Source organism: Sapajus apella, unplaced genomic scaffold (assembly GCF_009761245.1).
Source record: "Sapajus apella isolate SASKATOON/1434 unplaced genomic scaffold, GSC_monkey_1.0 scaffold31, whole genome shotgun sequence".
Taxonomy (NCBI): Eukaryota; Metazoa; Chordata; class Mammalia; order Primates; family Cebidae; genus Sapajus; species Sapajus apella.
The window spans coordinates 13888987-13915915 of NW_022436971.1; the positions used below are offsets into that span (position 1 = coordinate 13888987).

At 47.8% G+C, this 26929-nt stretch overlaps 1 protein-coding gene across 8 annotated transcripts in view; it reads right to left on the reverse strand.

Annotated features, from left to right (window-relative positions):
* The window catches only part of LPIN1 (lipin 1), a 150315-nt gene that overhangs the window by 103577 nt on the left and 19809 nt on the right, over positions 1–26929 (reverse strand). For all 8 annotated transcript variants that reach the window (XM_032294086.1, XM_032294091.1, XM_032294084.1 and 5 more), the window contains exon 2: positions 12905–12961. In XM_032294086.1, coding sequence (XP_032149977.1) covers positions 12905–12961 — 57 coding nt within the window. The remainder of the gene's footprint in view (positions 1–12904; positions 12962–26929) is intronic.

Genomic DNA, 26929 nt, shown 5'->3' on the forward strand with positions numbered 1-26929 from the left:
ACATCCATCCATAAAAGAAGGGCAAGAAATCCAGGGAGAAAACACTGATTCGGGATTGTGCCCATGTGTTTCCCTGCCAGGAGCCCTGGAGTGTCAGACCACGCTGGCTGGCTGTTTCAAAAAGTCTCTGACAACCACCTTTTCCCAACTCAGAAACAAAACAGAACAATCTACTACCTTAAAATCCCAATGAGATCGCACTTCCTATGAGTGTGTTTTTGCTGATTGTTTTTGCCTGAGTAATGGTTCCCAATGTTACATGAAACTCTAGGGACTCCTCTTTCTCATGGAGAGGGAAAGGGTGAGGGGATCCAGAGACAGACTTCACGGACTTCCACCGGTGCTGTGGGCTTGCTCTGAGTCCTGGTTTGAGAATGGAAGTTCTTCTCCCTCCTGCTTCTTGTCCCTCTAAGAGGAATTAGGCTCTGAGGATTCCTGTCAGGCTCCAACTTGGAGAGTTCCCTGTCCCTGAAAATACTCTCAGCATCACAGGCTGGCCCATGCTTCCAAATGACAATTCCTTCACATTCCCCATGTTAATAAGATAAAATATTGGGTAAAAAAATTATTGTCTACATTAGAACTTTTTTTTAAGACAGAATTTTGCTCTTGTTGCCCAGGCTGGAGTGCAATGGCATAATCTCAGCTCACTGCAACCTCCGCCTCCCAGGTTCAGGCAGTTCTCCTGCCTTAGCCTCCCAAGTAGCTGGGATTACAGGTGTGTGCCATCACGCCTGGCCGATTTTTGTATTTTTAGTAGAGATGGGGTTTTGGGGTTTCGCCATGTTGATCAGGCTGGATGGTCTTGAACTCCTGACCTCGAGTGATCCACCCGCCTCAGCCTCCCAAAGTGCTGGGATTACAGGCTTGAGCCACCACACCCAGCTACTTTAGAATTTTATAAATATGGACCATAGTGTATCATCTTACAAGAATTTCTTGAGAAAGCATCCAGTTACACTGAAAAGCTGGTGAGACCTGTCTAAAAGCCCAGAGCAAACCAGCAAATGGAGAATAGAGTCAAAATTCTCCGTCTTGTTGCATGGTCCAGTCTCCCCAGTTTTCAGTCACTGCCTGCCCCCACCCCTAGCGAGCCAGTCAGTGCCTGAGAAGCCCGAGTCGGGGAAGTGTTGACCCGTGTCACCAGGAAGCTCTGGAAGCATTGCTATTCTCCACCCTCCCTGCCTGCCCTTTACCTTAGTTTTCAGAGGAAAGTCTCATCGCCCATCAGAAGGCGCATGGTCAGGACCCCGCTCAGCTTCCATAACTTCAGATGATGGTCCCTGCTCATGGGAACCTGGGTCTCCTGGTAGATTCTCCTTTTTCTTCTGATTTTCTAGTTCTTAGCAGGCTGGGCCACCACTAGGTGACTGCTGTTAGGACAGGCATGGCTGGCCCCAGTCTTGCCCTTCATTTTCTCTTTCCTCCTGCTCCTTCCCTCAGTCCACCTCCTCCCCTCCCATCCTCTCTCCCTCTCCAGCTAGCTCTCATCCATGCTCTGTGCATGGGCTCTCCCAGGAAAGGCCATTGTTGGGTGGCAGGATTCTGAGGCCCCCCACGGGGACTATGACGTCAGCATTTGGTGGTGCTCAGAGGAGGAGAGAGGAAGATGAAGAGGAGTGAGCAGGGCTGCAGCAGGGAGCACGCAGGAGGCCAGTCCTGGATTCGGACTCGAGCCTGGTGCGCACCAGAGGCTGATAGAAGGCTTGGAGCACAGTGGGGCAGGTTCTTTCATGAAGTCGGATTTCTCCTCACTGATTTCTGAATTCACAGCAAGCTAGCTAGAAGGGATTTTTAATTCAGAATACTGCACTCCAACAAATTGAGAAAACATTGAGGGAGGGAATTACAGAAATTTGATGGTACCTACTCAGTTTGCTATCGAGATTTTTGTAATAAATGCTGAATAGAAAAGGCATCAAATCCCTATAGATGGGCTCTTTGAAATGCCTAACTAAATCAGAGGGATAAAATAATGAATGATAGGGTACAATTTTTGAATTATTGTCCAGTCAACTAAAATTAGGAGTTTTTAATGTACTAAAATGGAAAGGTAATGGAATCCTTTAAAATATGATGCTACTGCCACTTAAGCATCAGAAGTCTGCTCAGGCATGACCCTGGGAGCCCAAATTTTCATGGAACAGCAAGGAACCTCCCTGGGCTCCTCCTTGGAAGTCTTTAAAAAATGCTTAGGATTCAAGGGGGTTCTCTTCTCATTAGCAAGACTTAGGCACAATCACCATGCCTAGTACCAAAAGTCTACAACAGAGTAGAAGGTGCAACTTAGAGATATCGGTTCATGAACTATGGGTCATCTTATTCTTTGGGAAAATGCAAAGTCAAGCCCTTGGTATTCCAGGCATACAAAACCTGCTTGCCTCTCTCCACCCTGAGCAGTGCTTTTGAACCTTGATGGGAAAGCCACATTTGGAAGGTAAGTTCTTACAGGGAAAGAGATTTTTTTTTTCTTTTGTCTCTAGCTCATGGTACCTTGGATAGATCCATAGTTACCTGCAGAGTCCTACAATGCACGCTCTAATGTTCAAAGGCAGGGCAGTAGGTTCTAGTCACATCGTGGGATTTGCACTTTGCCTTGTTGACTTTTTATTATGCAATAGCATCTTTTAAGTCATGTGCAAATCTAGCACATTCACTTGTCCTATATAAGAGAGTGTGATTGTTCCTAAAATATTTACCGATCATTTGTTCCAAGTGCTAGGCTCTTCTGTAGTATTTCTAGATCATGTCAACCCTTCCTTATTCAAATTTGGGAGCCAAAAAACATTCACTTGCTTCTGAAGTCATGATTCGCATCCTCAAAAGTGTGCAGTGTTCTACTGAGACTGAAAAGGGTGTTACTGAAGATTTATGTTCAATGGGCTACAAGATTCCGGCTTATGTAACACTCCCACCAGCCTTTGCAGAGTAAGATCAGGTAGCTTTGCATTTTCCCAACCCCGTGATCTTGGGCTGCACAAATACACATCTATTAGCCTGAAACACAGGAATTCATTTCTCCTGGGCTTCTCTGCAGGCCATACTGCCCTTACAAAACTGCGGTTCCTACTGGTCATCATACTGCAGAGCCGTGAGGATAACGGCTCTCCTGTTTGAAAGAGAATGACCCAGGCCGAAAGGGGTGGCCAAACCATGATCTAAATATGATATCTGAAGCTGCTTAATCTACAAAAGAAAACCTAGTGTGAGGAATGGGAAATGGAGATGTGGAGGCCTAGTGTCTAAGGGCTGGCATTCATTCATTCAAATGAATTACATTTGTCAGTAATCTCAAAGGCTGTGAAGGATGGAGCTGGGTGTATTTGGACCATCAAAAGGACCCAGGAGTAAGTCAGGCTTGCATAGACATGATCTGGAAGCCCCCAGCTGCACCCCCAATTGGAAAGGGGCTGCAGAGGGGTCTTGAACATGACTTTGGCAATTGAAGCTAGATTCCTTCAATGCTCCATCCAGCCCTAACTCAATGAACTAGCTCCCACCTTCTTTTTCTTTTTCTTCCAAAATGAACTACTGCATCCCTTTCAAAATCAATTGGAGAATTCTGTGTTAAGCTTCCTGTCTCTCAGCCTGAGCAACCACAGATGAATCGTGGCTGATGCAGAGATGGGCAAGTCTGGCTTCTGAGAGCTGCCATTGGACTTCTCTGTGCTGAGGTGGCATTCGCTCCTCTCCTCTCCCCTCCCCAGCCTCCTTAGAGGATTCTCTCCACATTTGGAGGTCTGTGTCACCCTTCTAGGTGACCAAGGCTTCTGTCCCATGAGACGAGAAGGGACAGGAGGACTCTGTCTGAAGGTTCTGAGTTTCAGATTTGTCCTTGGGCCAGACATTAGGCTGTGTCCATAAAGTGACCCAAGTCACCAGAGGAAAAGTGGCTGTCCCCGATCTCCACATTAAATTTGCCCTGGGCCTCAACCAAACTCTGTGCTTTTTCCTCCTAGAACAGTGAGGATATAGGCCCAGTTATAATAGAACCCTGCAGGTCTTTCCAGAGTCTGGGGTATACTGGACAGGGTGTGCTTCTGGGGAACTGGTGACCTGGATTCTGGTTAGTTCTCTGTCCCTTACCATGAGACCTTGCACAAGTCACCTGGGGACCTCGGTCCTCACACTGGAAAGTGACATGGTGGGAAATAGAGGACCACCAGAACACTTTTTAGCCATGACCTATAATTTACACCTCTATGATGTGACTTCACAGGCACAGATCATCTTGCACCCTCACCCCTGACACACACACGCACATGCACATGTACACACACATGCAGAACAGTAACTGCCAATCTCAGGTCCAGGATACCCCAGGGTATCTCTAATCATCTCAAGGGATATTGATATCATTTCAGAAGAAGGAATTAATGTGAATTCACCTTGATTTTAAAATAGGTAACATCGCACCCAATACTTTCTCCTCTCCCTCCCCTGGGGATGTGGAAGTGAAGATTCAGGCACAGCTAACCTAATTGGAGGAAGTTCTGAGCAGAGTGCAGCACAGTCTAGACAAGGAATCAGCTGGGAGTTTCTGGAATCTCAAATGGAAGAGCAGGATGGAGTCAGAGAGCGGGGCCTGGGCAGATGAGGACTCGCCCCGTTGCAACATTACTCAGTCTGATTTCTCTTCTCACACACTTTACTTTGTATGTCTAACCCGCCACCGTATGTCTTCTTGGTCCGTGCTCAACTCAGCTGCAGCATCTTCAGAAGACAGCTGGATCTGCTAGAGAACTTCAGAACCAGACACCTCACTCTCCAGATACCTGCATGCTCTAGCCCTAGCATCCAACATCTGACCACATGTCGGCAGCCACCGCTGCCCTGGCTCCTGGCTTCTCCCGAGGTTTAAGCTTAGGCCGCACTGCACTGCTTCCATTTCTTCAGGCTTGCCCTGTTCCCTTCTACCACAGGGTCTTTGTGCAAACTCAGCCTTAACATGGATCCTCCCTGCTCTTCACCTGATCAACTGCCACTCACTCGTCAACCTTAGTTCAAGCATTACCAACCTCCCCAGCTGTGTCAGTTCTCCCTATTAGACCTCTGGCTGTTCCGCATATCTTTTATTCAAAGTAATTACATATTATAGTTAAAATGTTCCATTTGTGCGTGCCTTTATTGTAGAATTACTTCCCAGCAGACAGATGCGATAGGAGGGAAGAGACCTTTTCTGCTTAAGTATCTAGTGCAGTACCTGGCCCTTAATAGGTGCTCAACAAAATTTTTTAAATGAATGCTTAAATATCAAATCATGGGTCATAATGTCTGGTTGCAAAAAGATATTCATCATAATAAAAATAAACAAACTATAATAGAAATATACTCATCATCATAAAAATAAATGAACTAGGCATATACTGGTGTTAAAGGTATCATTGCCCTTCTCGTGGGCCATTTTAGGGTGCGAGGCACAGTAGCGGTAAACAATTCAGAGAGGCTTCTGTGGTCAAGGAATGCAAACTCTAGTAGATACACAGTGTCTCGAGCAAGAGAAAAGAGGACAAGCAAGTCAGAGCAAGCTACCCTCTGGGGTGGGAGAAGGCAATGATAAAAGGCCGGCTGGAAATCCACACCAAAATGGCGCATGGATACAACGTGCCTATTCACATCTCAGAATTCACTCAACAAAAAATGACTATTCTGTATAAGATTCCAATTAAATGCCTTATTGTTGGATCTGATTGTGCTAGTGCCTGTCGCTAATCCATGCCCCAGTGATTCACGCTTTAAAAAAAAGAAGCGATTGGCTATAAGGACCACCACAGCACATTTCTAGATCAGAGCTCGGTGACTGTCAAGGCGCACGCGCCTAAGAGCTCCATTAACAATGCTGGGCAAGGAAGGAAACCCCAGGGCAGATGCCAGACAGAGCAAGGGACAAACACGCATTTATTTTCCCATTACTCCAGATGGCTCGTTACATTTCAAGGAAACTTCGGAATTTAAAACCCACAGCAATGTAGAGGATGGGAGGGGAATCTTCAATGGAAAAGATACTTCATCAATTTGGAAGGTGAAAGCAAAGGGAAAGTCTCACTAAAATAACCTACAGCAAGCTGTACCCCGGACTTCTGCACAGGGGGCTGCAGCAAGGGAGGGGCCTACCTGCCCACAGAACTCAAGCAGGCACTGGCCTCAGGAGCCCCAGATAACAGCCCGTGATTGGACTTTTTTGAGATGGAGTCTTGCTCTTGTTGCCCAGGCCGGTGTGCAATGGCACAATCTTGGCTCACTGCCACATCCACCTCCCGGGTTCAAGCAATTCTCCTGCCTCAGCCTCCCCAGTAGTTGGGATTACAGGTGCTTGCCACCACGCCCAGCTAATTTTTGTATTTTTAGTAGAGATGGGGTTTCGCCATATTGGCCAGGCTGGTCTCAAACTCCTGACCTCGTGATCCACCCGCCTCGGCCTCCCAGAGTGAGCTCCTGAATTTTTTATTTCAGAATGAACTCTACCAGTTAGAGCTTCCAGGTGAGCTTTTTATCCCGTCCCTGCTAAATAAAAACAACCACAAAGTACCAAGCATTTGAGGCAGCCCTGCAACGTGAAAGGAAAAATGACAAACAGGGGAAACAGTTCCAGGAGAAATAAAAATAATGAGAGGAACAGGAGAGAAATTAACAGGGCAAAAAGTCCCCAGGTTAGAAGCTCAGATTTGGGTTGCCATTTCATTCATAAAACAAAAACAGAATAACGCTGTAAGGAGTAAATCATTAGAGAAAAAAAAAAGAAACTTGGAAAGTAAACAATTTGGGTTGTGAAAATAATAGTAACAATTGAAAGTGAAATTTACAAAATCTGCCAAATCACAGACCAAAAAAGCTGGGCAATAGAAGATAAAAGAGATGGAGAACCACTCCCTGTGTCCTTAGCCACCACCCTTTGCTTGTTTTCTGTTTTCCTTTTATTTCTTGGAATATCTCATCAGCTGTTTTTTATTAGAGGAAAAGGGACTTGTCCCTCAAGAGACTAAGTTCTGAGCAGATGAATGAAAAATGGCCACCGCAAGGCACATCGGTGTGAAGTTTCAGGACACAAGGAGTTAGCAGAAGATTCTAAAAGCTTCCAGTAGGAAAAAATAAAATAAAAGCTCACCTACAAAGAAACCAAAGCCAGACAGGCATAGAAGGAACATTTGCTGCTAGAAGGTAATGGAACAATGTGTACAAAATTCTCTGAAAACTGAACACGAACCTCAAATTCTAAATTCAACCCAACTCCAAGGTGAAGCCAAATTAAAGATAAAAACATGCAAAGACTCCAAGTATGTCTCCACACACCTGGAATCCCAGCACTTTGGGAGGCAGAGGCAGGCAGATCACTTGAGTTCAGGAGTTCAAGACCAGCTTGGCCAACATGGTGAAACCCTGTTTCTACCAAAAATACAAAAAAATTAGCTAGGCATGGGGGTGCGTGCCTGTAATTCCAGCTACTCAGGAGGCTAAGGCAGGTGAATCACTTGAACTTGGGAGGCAGTGTCTGCAGCGAGCTGAGATCGCTCCACTGCACTCCAGCCTGGGTGACAGCAAGACTCCATCTCATATATATATATGTGTGTGTGTGTATATATATATATATATATATATACATATCCTGACCCCCTTTTCCTGGGAGGTTACTTAGAAATGTACTCCCTCTAGCTTTTGCTCATCGTGAAAGAGTAAACTAAGAAAGAAGAAAAAAACAGCAATCCACTCACAGTGGCTCTAGTGAGGGCCTCCCAAGGAGACAGCTCTGTAGGAGGGCTTAAGAGCCAGTGGAAAGAGAGAGGTCTCCTAGAGAGAGGTCCTGGGAAAACAGGGCACCTACACGGAGAGCTGACAGTCTGGGGAAACTTGAGCTCGTGATAAAGGCACTAAAAGCAAGGAAGCAATGAAAAGAACTAGAAACTACTGAAAAACTTCTTGTAGAGTAGAATAATGCTTAGGAGCAAGGTCTCTGGATCTCTGTGGATTTGAATTCTAACCTTGCCGCTTTCTAGCTGTGTGACCTTGAGCAAATGACTCAGCTTCTCTGTGCTCAGTTTGTCATCTCTCAAACAGAAATCATAATGGGACCCACTTAGAAGGCCACTGTGAGGAATAAGTGAGTGAATATTTGTAATGCTGTTAGAAAAACAGAACCTGTCACCTGATTTGTACTATAGAGGTTTTGTTAAATAAACTTAAAAAATCCTAAAAGCCACATGGAAAATATGTTCATCCAAATAGAAGGAATAGATCCCAATGATAACAAGGAAACAGACTTAAAAATAATCTGATGGTTTCCACGTGACAGGCTAATATTGAAGTTTAAGGACATTGTGTGTTTGGAGGGTGGGGGAGTGGGCAGGGACTAGCATCTCTCCTAACAATGAAAAAGAGAGGCAAACATAAGCTCCAGGAAAAACACCCTCCATATCACTCCTCACCACGAAAACTCCTTACAAGAAAGGCAGTGTCTGAACATAGAACAAACTAAAACATGAGGAGATTATGCACAAACCCTAGAGCATGAGAAAGGGGATCACTGGCATGTGATGCGCCATAGAACCAGCCAGACCCTCCTGTCAGGTCTGAATCCACAGGACGATGTGCAAAGATGCGGAAACGAGCTGGGTAGGAACAGGAGACTGTGACCGTCATTGCGAGCCGGTATTCCCCACTGGATTCTGTAGGACCAGCCACATAAATCGCTTTGATCACATTTTTCAAAGATACGTCTAAATCTAGATAAAGTTTTGCTTCCTCCCCCAACAAAACGTGCTGCCTCCAAGAAAACTAAAAATTAAGTCCAATCCTTTCCCAAACTTAGAGACGAGAAATAAAAGAAAAAAGCGAAATATGGTTTCCAGTAACTGGGCTGGGATAAGCTAGAATTCTGGGAATTGTTGTTCGTTTTAGAAATGTCACAATCAAAGTAGGCCTCGGTCAGGAGGGAGGCACTGCAGGAATGGAGTTGCTGCTTTTGGTGTAACAAAAGCAGGACAGTGCAGCCTGAGCTAGAAGGTGGAGCCTTGCAAATCCCTCATCCTTGCTCTGAGCTCCCTCCAGCATTCGGGGCCTCTGGCTGTCTCCAATCTTGTTTGGGGATGCTGCGGGAGGAGGTGGGTTGGTGAGTGTGTATGTCTTTGGGTTTCTGTATTCCACAGCTACATTCTTCAAACCAAGAGTTCGACTTCCTAGAAAAGCCTTTCCTCAAACACGCCCCCCGTCCGTGGAGAATGCATCGCTGGCTTCTCTACACCCACTGGCAACTCTGTCATAGCACTTGTCACAGGGCACCCACCATCACTGTGACCCCCGCTATCCCCTCCCTGCTTGGTGAACTCCAGAAGGAAAAGGCTAACCATGACTTACTCATCACTGGGTTTCCAGTGCGTAGTGCAGTGGCACAGTCACCAGGAGGGATGGAGAGAGAGATACTGCAACAGGGAAAGGCACAGAGAGAGAGACGGAGAGGGGGAAGGGAAGAGAGGGTGAGTGGGGGGGAGAGGGTGAGTGACAGGGGAAGGGGGAAAGAGCGTGAGTGACAGGGAGAGGGGGAGAGAGGGTGAGTGAGAGGGAGGGGGGAGAGGGTGAGTGAGAGGGAAGGGGGAGAGAGGGTGAATGGAGGGGGAGAGAGGATGAATGAGAGGGAGAGAGGGTGAGTGAGAGGGAGTGGGGAGAGAGGGTGAATGAGAGGGAGGGGGGAGAGAGGTTGAGTGGGGGGGGATGAGAGGGTAAATGGGGGGAGAGAGGGTGAATGAGAAGCAGAAGGGGAGACAGGGTGAATGAGAGGGAGAGGGGGAGAGAGGGTGAGTGAGAGGGAGAGGGGGAGAAAGGGTGAATGAGAGGGAGGGTAGAGAGAGGGTGAATGAGAGGGAGGGGGGAGAGAGGTTGAGTGGGGGGGGATGAGAGGGTAAATGGGGGGAGAGAGGGTGAATGAGAAGCAGAAGGGGAGACAGGGTGAATGAGAGGGAGGGGGGAAAGAGGGTGAGTGAGAAGGAGAGGGGGAGAAAGGGGGAGTGAGAGGGAGGGGGGAGAGAGGGTGAATGAGAGGAGAGAGGAGAGGGAGACTTTGAGTCTTACTTTCTTCCCTGTCGCACTTCCTCCTCAATTTTGGTTTTCTCATCACTAGACACTCCTGGAATTTAGGAACCTACCTTCTATGGATACAGGGCCATACCAATGATCAGCGCCAGGATAGAAGGAGAGGCTCAGGGATGGAAGGAGAGGTTCGGGGAGGGAAGGAGAGGTTTGGGGAGGGAAGGAGAGGTATGGATTGGAAGCCTGCCTGATGCCGCAGCCACCTCCCCATGCCGTGCACACTCCAGCGTGAGTCGTCCGCCTTGCACCCTGGCTGACACCGTCCGCTGTGGACTGCAGTTTGGTGTTTCCAGCCCCAACCTTGCCCCTGGGCTCCAGACCATGCCTCCAACTGCCTGCTGGCCAGTTCACACTCAGGCAGGTTAACAGTGGGCTCGGAACTTCTCCCTGCCTCCGGGGCGCCCCCATGACTGTACCATCACGGGGTGCAGATCTGGAGGGGACATTGCCTGTTTGGGGTTCTTTCATCCACCTGCCCTGGCCCCCCGCATACCATTACCTATAGGATAAAGTTCCAGGTCCTCAGAAAAGCAGATGAGGCCTCCTGGTCATCAGCACCCATCTTCCTCCTCCTCCTTCTTCATCTCCCACTGTTCTCTTCCAATCACATCCCCCACATCTCAGAGACAGTGTGCCCTTCCCACCCCTGTGCTTGGCAACTGGTATGGTTCTTTCAATACCCTGCAGAGCACTCACCTTCTCTTGGAAGCATTTTTCTGAAATTGCCTCTGAACCCCCCACCCACGCCAGCTGTTACAAGCTCTGCTTCTCCTCTCCCGTGAGGCCCGTGGCGAAGAGCAAGCACTTTCTGTTGAGGAGCCAATGAAATCCTGCTGTCCGCATGTGGAATGCAACTCAGGGAAGCCAGGTAACTTGCTCAGTGTCTCACCGGCTGTAAGTGGCACAGCCATGAACCGGATTCTGCACTCCTCATCCAGCAGCCTTGCTAGGGATGGCGGAGGCTTCCTGTCATTTCACCCTGGAAGCAGGAGCCTCCTGCTTGACGCCTCCGGTCCTGAGCTCCCCGTGCTGCTGGGAACCCAGCTCTGTGCAGGGTGGGCATGGAGACCAGTGGATTGCCTTTCCTTGCCCGCCTCTCATGGGTCCTGCACACAGGGCCAGCGGCTGGGCTGGAACCTGGTAGCCATGGGCTCCTGCACCACAGTCTGGAGAATGGGACTGGCCACAGGAAGCTGCTCAAAGCCATCTCTGTGACTGTGGGGCCTGCACTCCCACCCACAGGTGAAGGGGTCACTTACTGTGACTTCCTGCACCTTTTCCTCACAGAGGGGGGCTTTTTCCCCTCCAGGCATAACTGCTACTAACTGCCCTTTGCTCAGGATTCTTGGCCTCCAGCTGGCCCCAGTCCCTGCCAATCCCCTTGGAAATACAATTTCTGCTCCTCACAGAGCGCCAGGGCCAGGCCTTCTTTTTTGAGACAGAGTCTCTCTGTTTCCAGGCTGGAGTGCAGTGGCGCAATCTCAGCTCACTGTAATCTCTGCCACCCAGGTTCAAGCAATTCTCCTGCTCGGTCTCTCGAGTAGCTGGAACTACAGGCACAGGCCACCACACCTAGCTAATTTTTGTATTTTTAGTAGAGATGAGGTTTCACCATGTTGGCCAGGCTGGTCTGGATCTCTTGACCTCGTGATCTGCCTGCCTCGGCCTCTCAAAGTGTTGGGATTACAGGCGTGAGCCACTGCGCCCAGCCCCTTGCAGCTTTCTTTATCCACGTCACTGACACCTCTGGATTCATCTCAATGATGAACCTCTCGCTCTGCCTGCCGCCACACTGGGCCTCACGTGTCCTCTGTGAATCCTTGGTCCATGCTCTGTTTGAGTCCCTTTCTAACTGTGGGCTCCTAAGGGCGGGGAGGCTAAGTGATACTTTTGTTCCACAGCCACAGGGTTTGGGCCAGGCCACATGAGAGACACGAAGCATTCCAGCATTATCACTTCACCCTGGATCATTCCGCAGCCCCTCTGGAGCCTCCCTATCCACACGTACTGCCTCCAGCCTCTTCCCTACCGTGGAAGCATCTCAGAGGTAAGGTCTGTGGGCCTGTAGCAAGCTGTATGATGCCCCTGAAGCTTCAACTATAGCTCCAGGGCAAGGTGAAGGCCCAAGGAGAAAGGAACAGGAGAGGGAGTTTGGGACCACCTCTGGGAGTGGGAAGATATAAACAAACAGTAGAGGCTCAGAGAGTTTGAGGGGTGAGGGTAGTGATGGCCTTTGGGCTGCGGAACGTGGGATCTAGGAAGAGTCAAAAAGGTGGCCTCATGGGCAGACAGCAAAGCATGAAAACCAATCCCAGAGAGACTGACGGGGCTAGGCCAAAGACTGGGAGCCAGGTGCAAGGCAAAGAGGCTGCGGCAGGAGGAAGAGGCAGAACCTGGGGAAGGGCCTTGAGGGGCTCAGGCATGAGGCAAGGGCTCTCATTACACGTGTGCGACTGCATTTGTGTTAAGGATGGGCCAGCAAGGGCAACCAGTGCATGAGTGTGAATGCGGACGTCTTCCTATTAGCCCTGGGGAGCCGTTGAATGCTTTTTAATCAGGGAGGTGACAAAATCATATTTCTGCCTGGAGGAGGATGCATCTCAGGAAGAAGAGATCAGAAACCAACCAAAATGTCAGCAGCTCCGTGGGGAGCTTATCGAACATTGAGAAAGGGCTGCAGGCCATCTCTGAAAGCATCAACCGAAAACAGCCCTGCTTTGGAGCCTGCAGATACCCATGGTGACAAACCGCAGCTAGATATGGAGGATATTCTCCAATCTTAAAATGCAAAAGTGTAATGAGGATATTTTATCACAACGGCACTCACATTAATGTTTGAAGACCATACATTTCGAATCCACCCAGGGTCTCTCATTATTGGAATCTGAAAAACAAAAGCATTAGAAATTGATTAACAGAAATGTTCTGGAATTAGATGGTGGTAATGGTTGCACAACTTTGCCAACATACTAAAAAAATGACTGAACTCTACACGTCAACATGGTGAATTCGGTGGTATGTAAGCTATATCTCAATTTTTTTTCTTTTTTCTTTTTATATATCTCAATTTTTTAAAAGAAGAAATAAGGAGTATGTGCGGCTGGGTGCTGTGGCTCAGGCCTGTGCTCCCAGGGCTTTGGGGGGCCATGGCGGGTGGATCACCTGAGGTCAGGAGTTCGAGACCAGCCTGGCCAACATGGCGAAACCTGTCTCTACTAAAAATACAAACATTAGCCAGACATGGGGGTGGGTGGTTATAATTCCAGGTATTCGGGGGCTGAGGCAGGAGAATCACTTGAATCCTGGGGACAGAGTTACAGTGAGCCAAGATCATAGAGATCATCGCACCACTTCATTCCAGCGTGGGAGAAAGGCGAAACTCTGTCTCAAATGAACAAATAAACAAACAAAAAGAATGTGGTGTCTTTTCTTAGAGCACACTCAACTACGATGTGTCAATTACACAGGGTGCATTATGAGGCTGGAAATTCCCTGTATCTCTCACTCTTTCACTCTTCCTCCATCTTCACATCCTCCCCAAAGCACATGGATCCTATTGGTAAAGGAATAGGAGGTCGGGCGGCATGAGAAAACGATGGAATTGGAAGTCGGAAGACATGACTCGTGCTGCCTCTGCTGTTTCTTAGCCACAGGGTTTGTTTGCTTACCTGTATAAATGCGGGTAACAGTAACCCCTGCCCTGCTGAGGGACAGAAGTTATTGTCAGCATTGAGTGAGTTCATTCAGGCAAAAGAGCAAAGCCCAATTCAGGAACTAGCTATTAGGACTGTTGGTGTGGCATTATCCTAGCAGGTAGTGTAAGGGGAAGCCATTTATTTCCTGCCTATTGCTTGCTGGTAAAAAAAAAAAAAAAGTAAAATAGCAAGAAGCTGAAGTCAGCAGTCAGGCGACTAGCTAAAACCAGTGGCCTTGCCACAGCGAGGCCTGAGGGTGGGAAAATCACTCCCCTCTGTAATCGATGTCTATGTTATCTATAAACCTTGAAAATGTAGCAGAGGAATGTTCTTCCTCTGGCCCAGGAACCTGCCCCCAGTCACCTACCCCATGTTTGCACAATCCAGAACCCCCCTTAGAGTTGAATCTGCCACCAAGTAATTTGCTGCCTTTGTTCAGCTCCTGTAACCCTTCCCCTCCTTCCCTTCCCGCGCATGCCAAATGGATAAACGCCAAAGACTGTGAGGTCAGCTGCCCAGCCAATGGGCAATAACACAGTTTCACCTCTGCTCCCCCTTTAGAGTTGCAAGCCCTTAAAAAAGGAAAGGAACTGCTCTTCCGGGAGCTCAGCTTTTGGACGCCAGTCTACTGATGCTCCACAGCTGAGCAGTCTCTTCCTTCCTCACTCCAGTGTCTGAGCGGTTCTGTCAGCAGCTCGTCCTGCAAGAGCAGGACATGGGCAGTGCCCCCTTCCCACAAGTGTCCCAGTTAGAGCTGCACGAAGGGTACATGGAGTAGGCCCCGCCTTCCTCAGGCGTGTGTTAGTAGTCCTAGGCTTACAATTTGTGCTTGAATTATACTCAAAAGCATGTGAGTTCAGCTGCAGCTGAGCTCTGAGTTCAGCTGCAGCAGCCCAGAATAAACAGCCTGAGAAGCCCCTAACTCTCTTCCCCTGACCTGTCCCTCGCTGGCCCTGCCCCCCACCTCATATTCATCTGACCCACTTAGCTTTTCTAGCACATATTTGTTGACTATTCGTTGATGGTGTTGCTTTATATCATGATGTACTGAATAGCTCCAGGGGTTCATGTACTTCTCTAGGTACTGAGAACATAGCAATAAATTCGATGCAAATCTTGTCCATAAGTCACTCAATCTAGTGGAGGGCAGGAAGACAAGTAACAAAGATCTCTGTGGCCAGGGCTACCATCAAGATATGGCCAGGGTCCAGAGAGACCACAGAGGGGGAAGCCAAGCATTTGCTCACGGGGAATGCAGGGAAGTTTCTGTGCCTTCCACAGGAGAGGACAGCTGAACTGCCTCTGCAGGGTGAGCGGGAACCCTGGGAGAGGAGATGGCGAGAAAGGCCACTCCAAGCAGAGCAGAGAGCATATTCAAAGAAACAAAGTCATCGCACACGTGTTGGGAACAGCAAGGAGCCCCTCATGACTGCAGAGTAGTTGCAGCAGATGCAGTGGGCACGAGGGGATGCCAGGAGGGGACCGTGGGGCAAGGAGGCATGGGAGAGTGAGGCCAGCGTGGTGAAGGCCTCGCATGCCCTCAGGAGGAGCCAGCCCATTTCATTTTTTTAAGAATGCCCTCTTCAAACAACAACTCTTGCTGGAGCCCATTATGTAATTAGAAAAAAGGGAAATGGCTATGGTCAAGTTGGGAAGGGGTCTGAAATCTTCACTACAGAAACCCCGAGGCTCTCAGAGCAGTGTGAGAGCAGTTACCGTGTGCCACTGGGGACTACACAGGAGGGGGACGATGATCAGATCTGTGTCTTACAAGGACCACGCTGACTTCTGCATGGAGGGTGCAGAGAAGTGAATTTGAAGGTGATTCCAGCAAAGGTTGGCCGGGATATGGACCAAGGTGATGACGGCGGAACAAAGAGGAAGACGAGGTCTGAACACAACCACATGGTGGAATCACCAGGAAACAACATGCCACTTGGATCGGGGGTTGAAGAACAGGGAAGTTTCAAGGATGCCTGAAGTGTCTGGCCTAGGTGAGTCGGCAGATGATTACATCATTCACTAAATCAGGAAAGCAGGAGGGATGAATTTAGGGAGGAATATTCTAGTCTCCTGGAACTGCATCCAAAATAAAAAGGATAGATTCTCCTTTAAGACAGAACCTGGGATAGAAGGCAGATGTGAGTTAAGAGGTTCTAATCTGGATCCTTGCTTGGGAAGCAGGGGTAAGGCCACTGATTTCTTCATCTATATGTTGCTTAATATGGCAGCTAATGAAGTCCTGATTTCAACTGAGCAATGCATTTGAAACACTTCCTGGAATCCATTGCTGCTTCTATTTCAGCTCCTGTGGAATATTTCAGCATGCTGCAAAAAGTCAGGCAACTTGGGTACAGATGTTCTGGATCATCCAACTCAAATTCTTCAGGGGCCACCAACACAGTCACACGGGCACCAGAATTCTCTGCGTACAATAGTTGGATTGGTTTCTCACTCACGAGGTAGGCTAGGAATGCTGCCAGCAGTTTAAATTCACAGTGCTTGGATTTGGTCCTGATTCAAAATGAAGTTTCAAATCAAATACAAGATATATTCTTGCACTGCCAGAGGAGCAATATCTCCTACCCCCAAGAGTCTGGGTTGAATTCAGAGTTTAAATATAAACACAAGAACACCAAAAACGGCGACCTAGTATATTTCAACAAAAATTTCTTTCAAAGCAAAGAAGAAAATAGGCTCATTCTGCCCACAACTATTTGTCTGTTGTCATTTGAAATTCTAACGTAAAGTGTGAAGCTCAGCCATTTGGACTCTGGCATCAAGCAGTTAGCAGTCACGGTAGAAGCCAAAAATGAACCTGGCTTTGAACTCCAGTTCTTTTACCAGGAGCTGTGTGGCCTTCGGCAAGGAATTACCTTTTCAAGCCTCAATATCTTCACTTGTAAAGAAAGGCTAACCATCAAATACTTAGCTCATAGAACTGATGTGAGAATCAAGAGAGAATACGGTGAAAACAGTAAGGTACCTTACAAATGTCAGTGGCTACTTCTGGATGATGGTCATGAAGTGGAAGATTCAAGGTCAGAAATAGGTGAGCATCTTGGGAGCAGCCGGTTTGCTTCTACCTCACTTGTACCATGAGCTGTATGACTGCTCAGGTCCTCATTCAGTGCATTGGCCTCCAGAGCACATTCCTGTTCTCCATGTGAGTCAGACTCCACGACGCACATGTTTGTGTTAGCCTGCTTCTCAGCTCTATTGTTTGTCTTGATTTCTTTCTGCCTTTTATTTCTCATTTAACATAAATTTATGTAACTGCTATGGATTGGATATTTGTGTCCCCACTCACAATTCTGCCACCATAAACGCATATATTGAAGTTCTAATCCCCAAGGTGATGGTATTTGGAGGTGACACCTTGCAGAAGTTGGGGAGTAATTAGGTGACGAAGATGGAACCTTCATAAATTGGATTACTGACCTTATAAGAAGAGACAGGAGAAAGATGGTCTCACTCTGCTACGTGAAGATACACAAGAAGGTGGCTGTTTGCAAACCCCGAAAAAAAGCCCTCACCAGAACCTGACCATACTGGCACCTGGTCTTGGTCTTCCTGCCTCCGGAACGATGGGAGATCAATTTAAGGTATTTAAGCCACCCAGTTTACGGTATTTTTCTTATAATAACCCAAGCTGGCTAAAACAAAAACCCTGTTGTGTTTTGAACTATCTTTTGTCCATGGATATGTACAGCAAAGAATAGAGAGATGACAGATGATAGATAGATAGATGATAGATAGATAGGATACATAGAAAAAAATGGAAAAATGCTTAGAGAATGAACACAGTAAATGCAGATAGATGAGCAAATGGAAGATGGACACTTTCCTGCCATCTTTCTCTGGGCTATGTTGTTTGCTTGCTCCCTTGACTATGCCAATTATCACTGCGCAAAAAGTATTTGAAATAGAACCTCCAAGACTGGTCTTAGTCAGGGCCTCTGCCATTTGATGGTAGAATCATACTGACCATTGTGTTACCCTCTCTGAGCTTCAGTTTCATCTCCTAAAGAACTTACATGATACCACCTACCTCATATAAGTTCTGCTATGAGAGTCAGATGAAAAATGCACTTGAAAGTGACCAGTCCATGGTAGATACTCAATGAAGCTGAAATTGAATTCCAATCACAGCCTCATTAAGACCCAGGTCACAGTTCCCTGCAATCTTCATGTGGCTGGGCTCACTACTACAGTTCTTGCCATAAATTGCTGGAAGTCACATATCTGGAGTCTATGTCCAAATTCACATTCAGGTCTGTGGGACTCCAGAGCTCTTGCTGTTGTTTCATTGATGGTGCAATTTTTTTTTTTTTTTTTTTTTTTTTTTTGAGACAGAGTCTCACTCTGTCACCCAGGCTGGAGTGCAATGGCGCAGTCTCAGCTCATTGCCACCTCCACCTCCTGGGTTCAAGCGATTCTCCTGCCTCAGCCTCCTGAGTAGCTGAGATTATAGGTGCCCTCCACCATTACCAGCTAATTTTTATATTTTTAGCAGAGACGGGGTTTCACCATGTTGGCCAAGATGGTCTTGAACTCCTGACCTTGTGATCTGCCAGCCTCGATCTCCTGAAGTGCAGGGATTACAGGCATGAGCCACCACGCCCAGCCAGATGGTGCAACATTTAAACAGCAGAAATCTCACAAATACCGAAGGGAAAAAGAGAGAGAATTCAGAGAGAAATGCTTCCAGATTATCAGGCCTACAGTCTACAGTGATACTCCAGGCTGTTCCCAGTTTACAAATGGGGTGTCCAACATTCATTTGTAAAATTTTGTAAAAGCAGGGTAACATTTTTACATAGAAACAGTACTACCAAAGCCAGCTTTTCCAGGACAAGAAAGGCAGAGAAAACTACAGGATAACTGAAGAAACAATGGCAGTGTGTAACTCAGGACCTAAAGGCACTGTGGTTGGTTTACACAGTCTGCTTTTATGGGAAAACCCATTCACAGTCCAATGGAGGAGTCCAAGGATGAGTGGGAACTATTCAAAATGTAAGAGAAGAACACTGGCCTGGGGATCAGGCAACCCAGGCTTTAGCGCCGGTGTCGCAGACTTGTTGCAAGGCCTTGGCAAGGTACCGCCCCTCTCTGGGTCTCAGTTTTTCCATCTAATGGAGGCTCGGGTTACGCTAGGTGGTCTCTAAGGACTATTCATCTCCAAAATCCTGCATCTACATGTATACATTAATCACGATTCCAGTGACAACACCCACTTTCTTTGATAGCCTGGTATCCTGTTGAGATAAAGGAAGAGGAGAAGGGAAGGTTTGCTCTGGTTGGGGAAGACATAGGGTGAAAGAGATGATGTTATATGCACGAGGACTCCTCTTGGGACGGTTCTGGAAAATCTGATGAGATAACCTCTTGCCATCTGCAGCAGGGTTTTGGAGTCAAACTGTCTAGAATGTTCTAGGGTGGAATGCTGGCTTTACCACTTACCATCTGTGTGGTCTTGAGCAGTTCATTTAATATTCCTGAGCCTCCATTTCTCCTCTATAAAAGTATAAAAGGGGGAAATAATAATAATAATAGCTTTGTCATAGGGCCTTTGTGAGGATTAAAGAAGATACTTTTTTTTTTTTTGACAGAGTCTCACTCCGTCACCAGGCTGGAGTGCAGTGGCGCCATCTTGGCTCATTGCAACCTCTGCCTTCTGGGTTCAAGCAATTCTCCTGCCTCAGCCTCCCCAGTACCTGGGACTACAGGCACGTGCTACCACACCTAGCTAATTTTTGTATTTTTAGTAGAATGGGGTTTCACCACATTGGCCAGGTTGGTCTCAATCTCTTGACCTCGTGATCTGCCCGCCTTGGCCTCCCAAAGTGCTGAGATTACAGGGGTGAACCACCATGCCCAGCCAAGAAGATGCTTAATGTCAAGGGCTCAATATACATTCCTTGTTATTATCTTCATCATCGTCACTACCACCATCATCATCACCTTCCCTTCCTCCCACTGAGAGGTGGATAAACTGGCTTCTAACTGTAACCTTGGCTTGCTGGGTGACTTTGGCAAGTTCTTTCCCCTCTTTGGGTCAGCTTTCTTGTTTATCAAATGCCTGGATTCTATCAAAGCAAGGGTACCTAACTGGCCAAGTACAGCATGGCTGGTCTCCACCTCCAGTGCCTCCTGCTCCATTGAGCACATCATGCCACATCATTCCCTGCTGAAAACCTTTCATGGCTCCCAATTGCCCAGGAGTGAAGACCCAGGTGTGGCACACATGGCCTGCGTGATCCACTCCTGCCTGCCCCCTCACCTCTCCTCCTCTCCCCTGCCTCACTGTCCACTCTAGGGACACGCACACTGTCCCCATCTCAGTGACTAGGCTCCACTTGTTCCTCCCAGTCAAAGGTTGACCCTGCACCTGAATCTGTCCTTGAAGCCACATCATGTCTCAAAATCCAGCTCTCCATGGGGCCATCTCAGAGTTCCCACTTGGCAAATAATCGCCCTCCTCTGTGCTGACTCAGCATTCCAAAGAGGAAGGCCACAGCGCAGTAGGCAAAAAGTGCAATTGTTGAGAATCAGGCTGCTGGATTCCAGCTATGGTGGGGCCAACAGTGTAGGGTAATGCCCATTCCCTGTGTGGCTGCAGGCAGGTCACTGCTCCCTGTAGGGCCTCGTTTCCTTCTCTGTCCTGTTAGGAGAGATGACCTATAAGGGTCTAGGTGAAGGTTAATGCCCCATTGCCTGACACGGCTCATCTTGAATGCCGTTCTGATGCAAGGCTGTGATCATCACTCAGGATCTTTCTCAGGGAAGCCCAAATCAGTTCACTTCCCCAGGATTTTCTCAAATGAAACTCCTGAAGTCCAGCCAGGCTTCTCCAAGGGGCCTGCTCAGTCATAATTAGCAGAGACCACTCACTCATCCTTCAAACCAGTCAGAGGAGTCATTTGAAGGCAGTAATCATACCTGGGTCAATGGTAGGTCCATCCCAGCAGGCACTTGCAAGAAGCCCCAGCACTGGGTTCGGAGGGGCCCAGGCCACTCCCTTTCTCCATTCCCAACCCACATCCAGTCATAAGCAAATCCCACATCTCCACCTCCACTGGGGGACCCCACCCACTTCTCCCTGTGCTGGTGCCACCACCCAGTCCCAGCCAGCCTGCTGTCTCCGGCAATGGCCCCACAGCCAGTCTGTTTCTGCCCCTTGCCAGTTCTGCTCCTCACAGCAGCCAGAGGAACCTTCTGGAATGTTAGGTCATGCCACTCCTCAGCTCAAAACCTCCCACACTCCCCAGTCTGCTCAGTAAATTCCAGCGCCTTACAGTGGCCTCAGGGGGTCTGGCCTGGCTCACGGTTCCGGACTCATCTCCTGCCACCTCTTCATCATCCATGGTGGCTTATTCCACCTCGGGGACTGTGCATGAGCTGTTCCTTTGCCTGGGAGGTTCTCCCTAAGCCTCCCTCTCTCACTTCATGCTGGTCTCTGCTCCAGTGCCCCCTCCTGGAAGAGACTTCCTTGGCCCATCGGATCATGCCCTATTTCCTTACCCTGCTGTCTTTTTCTTCTTAGCACTTTATCAGTATCTGATGTTATATAGTTATTCTTGATTTGTTTTCTGTTTTTCTTACTAAAATACAGGACCTTCCTTTCTCACCTGCCACATTCCCAGTACCTGTGACAATGCCTCACATGTAACAGGCCCTCGCCTAAGAGGTGCCTGATGGCTACAAAGGTTACGTTTAGTCAATCATTTAGTCAGTACCCATGTGCTTTCTCCATAGCTATTTTACTTTCTAATGACAGTCATCAAGTTTTAAAGCTGGAAGAAAGAACTCTTTTGGCCCTTTTGATAAAAGGTCTCTCTCCACAAAATGCTCATTCACCGAGAAACCTGTGCACCATTTTAGGGGGCTCAAAAACCTGTCAGGTTACCTAGAAACGTCTTTTAGTTAATAAGTTCCAGATATAGACCACCTCCTCACCCCAGGCTCCAAGAGGGTAAGTGCTTACTCAAGGTCACACAGCAAGGTGATGGCAGGGCCGAAATCAGACCTAGTCAGTGCTCTAACCTGGTGGGAATTCCCCAAAATAGCATAGAAATGGAAAGAGAATTCATACTCAAGGAAATTGAATCTAAGCTCCAGTTATAATACTTAATAGTGCTTGGTCTCGAGTAGGTCTTGGGCAATTTATGCCTTAGAAATTCCATTTCTTCAGTTATAAAACGAGCTTAATACTTCCTCCATCTTCTAAGATAGCAAGGGCAGGTCGAATGCTTCTAACGTGTGCAGCTCTGACCACTCTCAGAGCTCATCTGATGACATGGAGCCCACCCAGGTAATCCAGGATAATCTCCCTATTTTAAGGCCAGTGATGAGTAACCTTAATTCCTCATTCTTTCAGCCCTCATTCTTTCCTTTTACCACATACTGTAACTTATTCACAGGTTTCGAGGATAAGGATGGGGGCATCTTTCGGGGACAACTATTCCACCTGCCTCCTAATGGACTTGCCCACACCTCCCTGTGCCATCCTGGAGTTCACTCACCTTGCTGCAGACAAAGTCTTTTTGTAACACAATCTGGTTATGTCACTGTATTAGTCTGTTTTTGTGCTGTTGATAAAGACATACCCGAGACTGGGCAATTTACAAAAGAAGGGGGTTTAATGGACTTACATTTCCACATGGCTGGGGAGGCCTCACCATCATGTTGGAAGGCAAGGAAGAGCAAGTCACATCTTACATGGATGGTGGCAGGAAAAGAGGGAGCTTGTGCAGGGAATCTCTCATTATTAAAACTACCAGATCTCATGAGACTCATTCACTATCATGAAAACAGTGCAGGAAAGAACTGCCCCTGTAATTCAATTACCTCCCACCGGGTTCCTCCCACAACACATGGGAATTGTGGAAGTCACAATTCGATATGAAATTTGGGTGGGAACACAGCCAAATCATCTCAGTCACCTCTATGATTAAAACCATTATGTAACAAATCCTCCTGAACTTGGGGAACACAGTTTTCACCCACACCTGCAGTCTCATCTCCCACTTGCTCCCTTTGATCTCTCTGGCCCAGTCACACTAGCCTTTCAGCCCCTCCTAATCTGCCTACTGCATCCAGCCCCATGACCTTTGCACGTGCTACTCCCCTTGCCCGTGACATGCTTCTGCTGGGTAGCCTCTGTTCATCCCCCAGGCCACAGCCAAGTGTCCCTTCCTCTGAGGCGCTGTCCCTGGCCTCCTCAACTTGCTCACAGCCTGATCGCACCCTCTCATAGTGCACCTTGCAGCTCCTTCACAGCACTTAGCATAGTTTGCAAATTTACATTTGTTTGCATACTCAGCTAACGACAGCATCCTTAAAAAGGGACAGTGCCTGTTGGTCTCATCATTGTGTTTGCAGCAGTGGCTGGCACATGGTAGTCAGTAAATACTTGTTGAATGGAAAAATAAAGGTGATTTTTTCAATATACAGATGAGCTCAGGTCAAGGGACTTAGCCAAGGCCACCCAGCTAAAATGCTGGGGTGTGGGTGAGTTGGGATTTGACCCAAGTTTGACTGACTTCAAGCCCACAACACCAAATCATCTGCATTTCAGGCTACCATTAATGATAGGGGGCTGGAGACGGCTTTATTCATCAAATTTTCCCAGTGGAAAAGATGAAGGTGGCATTGATCCCTGCAGCCCTCAAGGAGCCTCATGTTTTGGGCTTTTGTCTGACCAACACTGGCCAGTAACCAGCGGAAGTTCCCCCCAGTGACGTGGAGTTTCTCCCCTGTTCCTGGTTATATCCTCCTGGTCACTTTGAGAGATGAGCTCCTCCAGGCCTGGCCATTGACCGTTGGTGACTACCTAGTCCCCGGTGCCAGTGTTCACCCAGGCATCTGACACATAAGTGTGTGCAGCAGCAGAAGGCACACAGATAGCAGGATCCCCGGCAGAGGAAACTCCATGGAGCAGAGCCCTGTACGGGGATCCCGTGGGACAGAGAACCCAGGGCTGGGGATCCCGGTTGTGTGACTGTGAGATGTTCACCTCCTTGTTTTGGTCTCATTGTCCCCTAGTGTACAATGAGGGGCTGGATGCATGGTGCTTCCTGCTAGAACATTCTGTGATTCTAGTGAGTATCTAGCACAATCTTTGATTCCAGACCTCATGGGCTCTCTCTATAGAAGGGGCCCTAGATATAACCAGATTTACTATGTGGAAGGGACTGGGATTTCAGTCCCAGGATAGAAGTCTCTGCCCATTAGAAGTGACCTCCAGTGCGGGCTCCTACCCAAGCCTCATATCCTACTGGACACGTCACAATCCAGGGTGGTGATGTGCTGCCCAGCTCTGCCTCCCCTGGGTGGGGCCTTGCAGTTGCCACTGCTTCAGGCCCAGATGCAACCACAAAAGTGAGCTCAATATGGAAGACTTATGCTTCACGTGGAATGCACGTGTGTACATGTATTAGATTAAAGATGGCCTCAAATTCTTTGCTACTCCTTCCATTGAGAGATAGTGTCTAATAGCCCTCCCCTTAACTGAGCTAATCTAAGTGACTTGTTTGACCAATAACATGCAGAACAAGTAACATTCTTCATCTTCTGAGGCTAGGTCATGAGAAGCCTAAAGCATCCTCCTCTTTCTGGGGGATGCCATCCACCAGGTAACAAGTTCAACTACCGTGAGATGCCAATCTTGAGAGGCCTGTGTGCTGATTCCTGTCAATGGTCCCAGCTGAGTCAGGCCTTCCAGCCACTCCCACCAAGGCAGGAGGCAGGTCAGGGAAGCCATCCTGACCCCTCCAGACCAGCCTATCCTCCAGTCAGGTACCACAGAGTCATCTCAGACAATGCCATGAGGAACAGAAGAATCACCCAGCTGAGCCCCGCCCAGACTACTGACCCATGAAATCATGAGATATAATAAAATAATTATTGTTTGAAGCCACTAAATTTTGAGTCAGTTTGTTTTGGAGGAATAACTAGAACAGAATATGTATGTGGGGGGAGGAGGCAGGGAGGCAGTTCTGGGTTGTGTGTTTCTGTGTATAACTGCATCTATGTATTTGTATCATGATGGGGAGAGACTAGTTGTGTCTACTTTTGCAAGTGTCTATGAGTTTGCCTGCTTCTCTACAGTTTGTACTCCTGTGAGTTTGACACATGTCTGTTTGTGTGTATATTTACAGCAAAATAATGAGGCACACCGTTCTGTATAAAATCTAATCCCATTGTTTAATCACCTCCTTGCCTATTTATGAAAACAGCCAATGCAGACCAGAGGTGTGTGCACATGTATGTGTCTATACAAGGATAAAGTATGACTGAGGAACAGGTTAACATTGGCCCCCAGGGTTCTCAGGGCAGTTGCATCAGGCTCCTTGGGCACCTTGTGCCTCTGCTCTCTAAGCCTGGGATTGGTCACTGTCTGAGCCAGGCAGTGGGCAGCTCAGATCCACGCTATCCCTACTCCAATTCCCCCAGCAGCCAGCAGTTCCCAGAGGATTTCTCACAGGTTAGAAGGAAGTGTTATACAAAAACCAGCTCCATGATGGGTCAGATACATTTGGAAACACTAGATAAAACAGAGACAGAGATGACTTTTCCCTCATAGTTTCTCAGTGCCTTTACCACATCACTGTGCATTGTCGGTCTCCAACAGGGAATGTAGAATGCAGCATTTCCCAAAACCCCTAATCTTGAAACCCCTTTCTTACTGAGCAAATAGTGGTATTCATGCATCGGGTAACTCATTTTGGAGAAATTCTGCTGCAGAAATATCCAAACCTGGGAGATGGTCATCCACACTTACATCTCCACATATCCCCCAGGGAAGGGAAGGTAATAGTTGCAGGAAATTCAAGTCTCTATGGGGAGACTTGGAGGATAATCCATGTGAGAGTTAGGAGAGAAGAAGGGCAATAAAAATGAAGTAGCTTGTGCCATAGTGAGGAGAGACTGAGACAGAGAGAGACAGAGAAATAGAGACAGAGAGATAGAAACTGAGAGTGACCTAAGGTCAGAGCAAGGGAGGTTGACCCAGCCTGCCCTGCTAACATTACTGATAGCGTAGTGCATACTCTTTGTGCAGTCTTTATTGCAAAAAGACCCCTGGGCACACCCAAAAATTTCCTTCTTAGCCTGGCCATGCCAAGTAACCAAGGTTTCTTTCCTTCTCAAGCATCCGTGTTGCCCATCTTTGTTTTGTTTTTAGCCTCCTGTACTTTGATGCTTTGCTATCCAGGGTGTGGCTGGCCCACAAAACTTCCCAGGGCCCAGCCTCGTCTGTGAGTGCGCCTTTCACGTGGAAACCAACCAGTCCAGAGCCCAGACTCCAACCACCTCTCTTGTCAGGGCATCACCCTCTGGGCCACTATCCACTGTCCTGTTCACCACAGGGCCAGGTATCAGACAACTAGGGACAGGCCCTGTACTCCAGAGCCCACTGAAATTATTCACACTCTAGCCAGCCCTAAACCTGTTTACCCTGCCTCACCAGTTCCTTCCCACAGAAACCACAATAACGACTCCTGTCCACATTTTTCCCTTGCTCTCTCTGCCCTGTGACCAACCTGGTGCTTCCCCATGCGACCTTGTGTGACGTGGCATGCCTCTTGTCTCTAGGGACCTGTGAGCACCACAAACTTCCTCCTTTGTGACAGTCATGTTCCTGTCTGTGTGTCTCACCATACCCAATTAAAACAAATCTCTAGTGCCCTTAAGACACTTGGCATCCGAGAGCCGCAAGACCAGAAGGCAGAACTCAGCAGAGACAAGCACGACGAGGTCAGGAAGCTGATATACGCAGGGGGGATTATAGACATTAGCTCAGGAAGAGCTTTAGCATGGCCATGGACCAAACCAAACAGACACTCAGCCAGTAGGGAAGGACACATCAGCCCTGGCTATACCCACGGATAATACCAGCAGCTTTCTGTAATCTAAACACATAGGCTTTAGAATCGGACTGGCTAAGCTCAAATCCTAGACCCATTAGGCACTATCTGTGTGACCTTGACCTAGTCATTTAACTTTCCTTTGCTTCACATTTTTCATGGATGGGGATGATGATATGCTGTTATGAGGATTAAGTGAGAATGAAGGTAAAGCACTTAGTATAGACACTAGTACATAGTATGCATTCAGTAATGTCATATTTTTATTATTACTGCTACTGCTCAAAC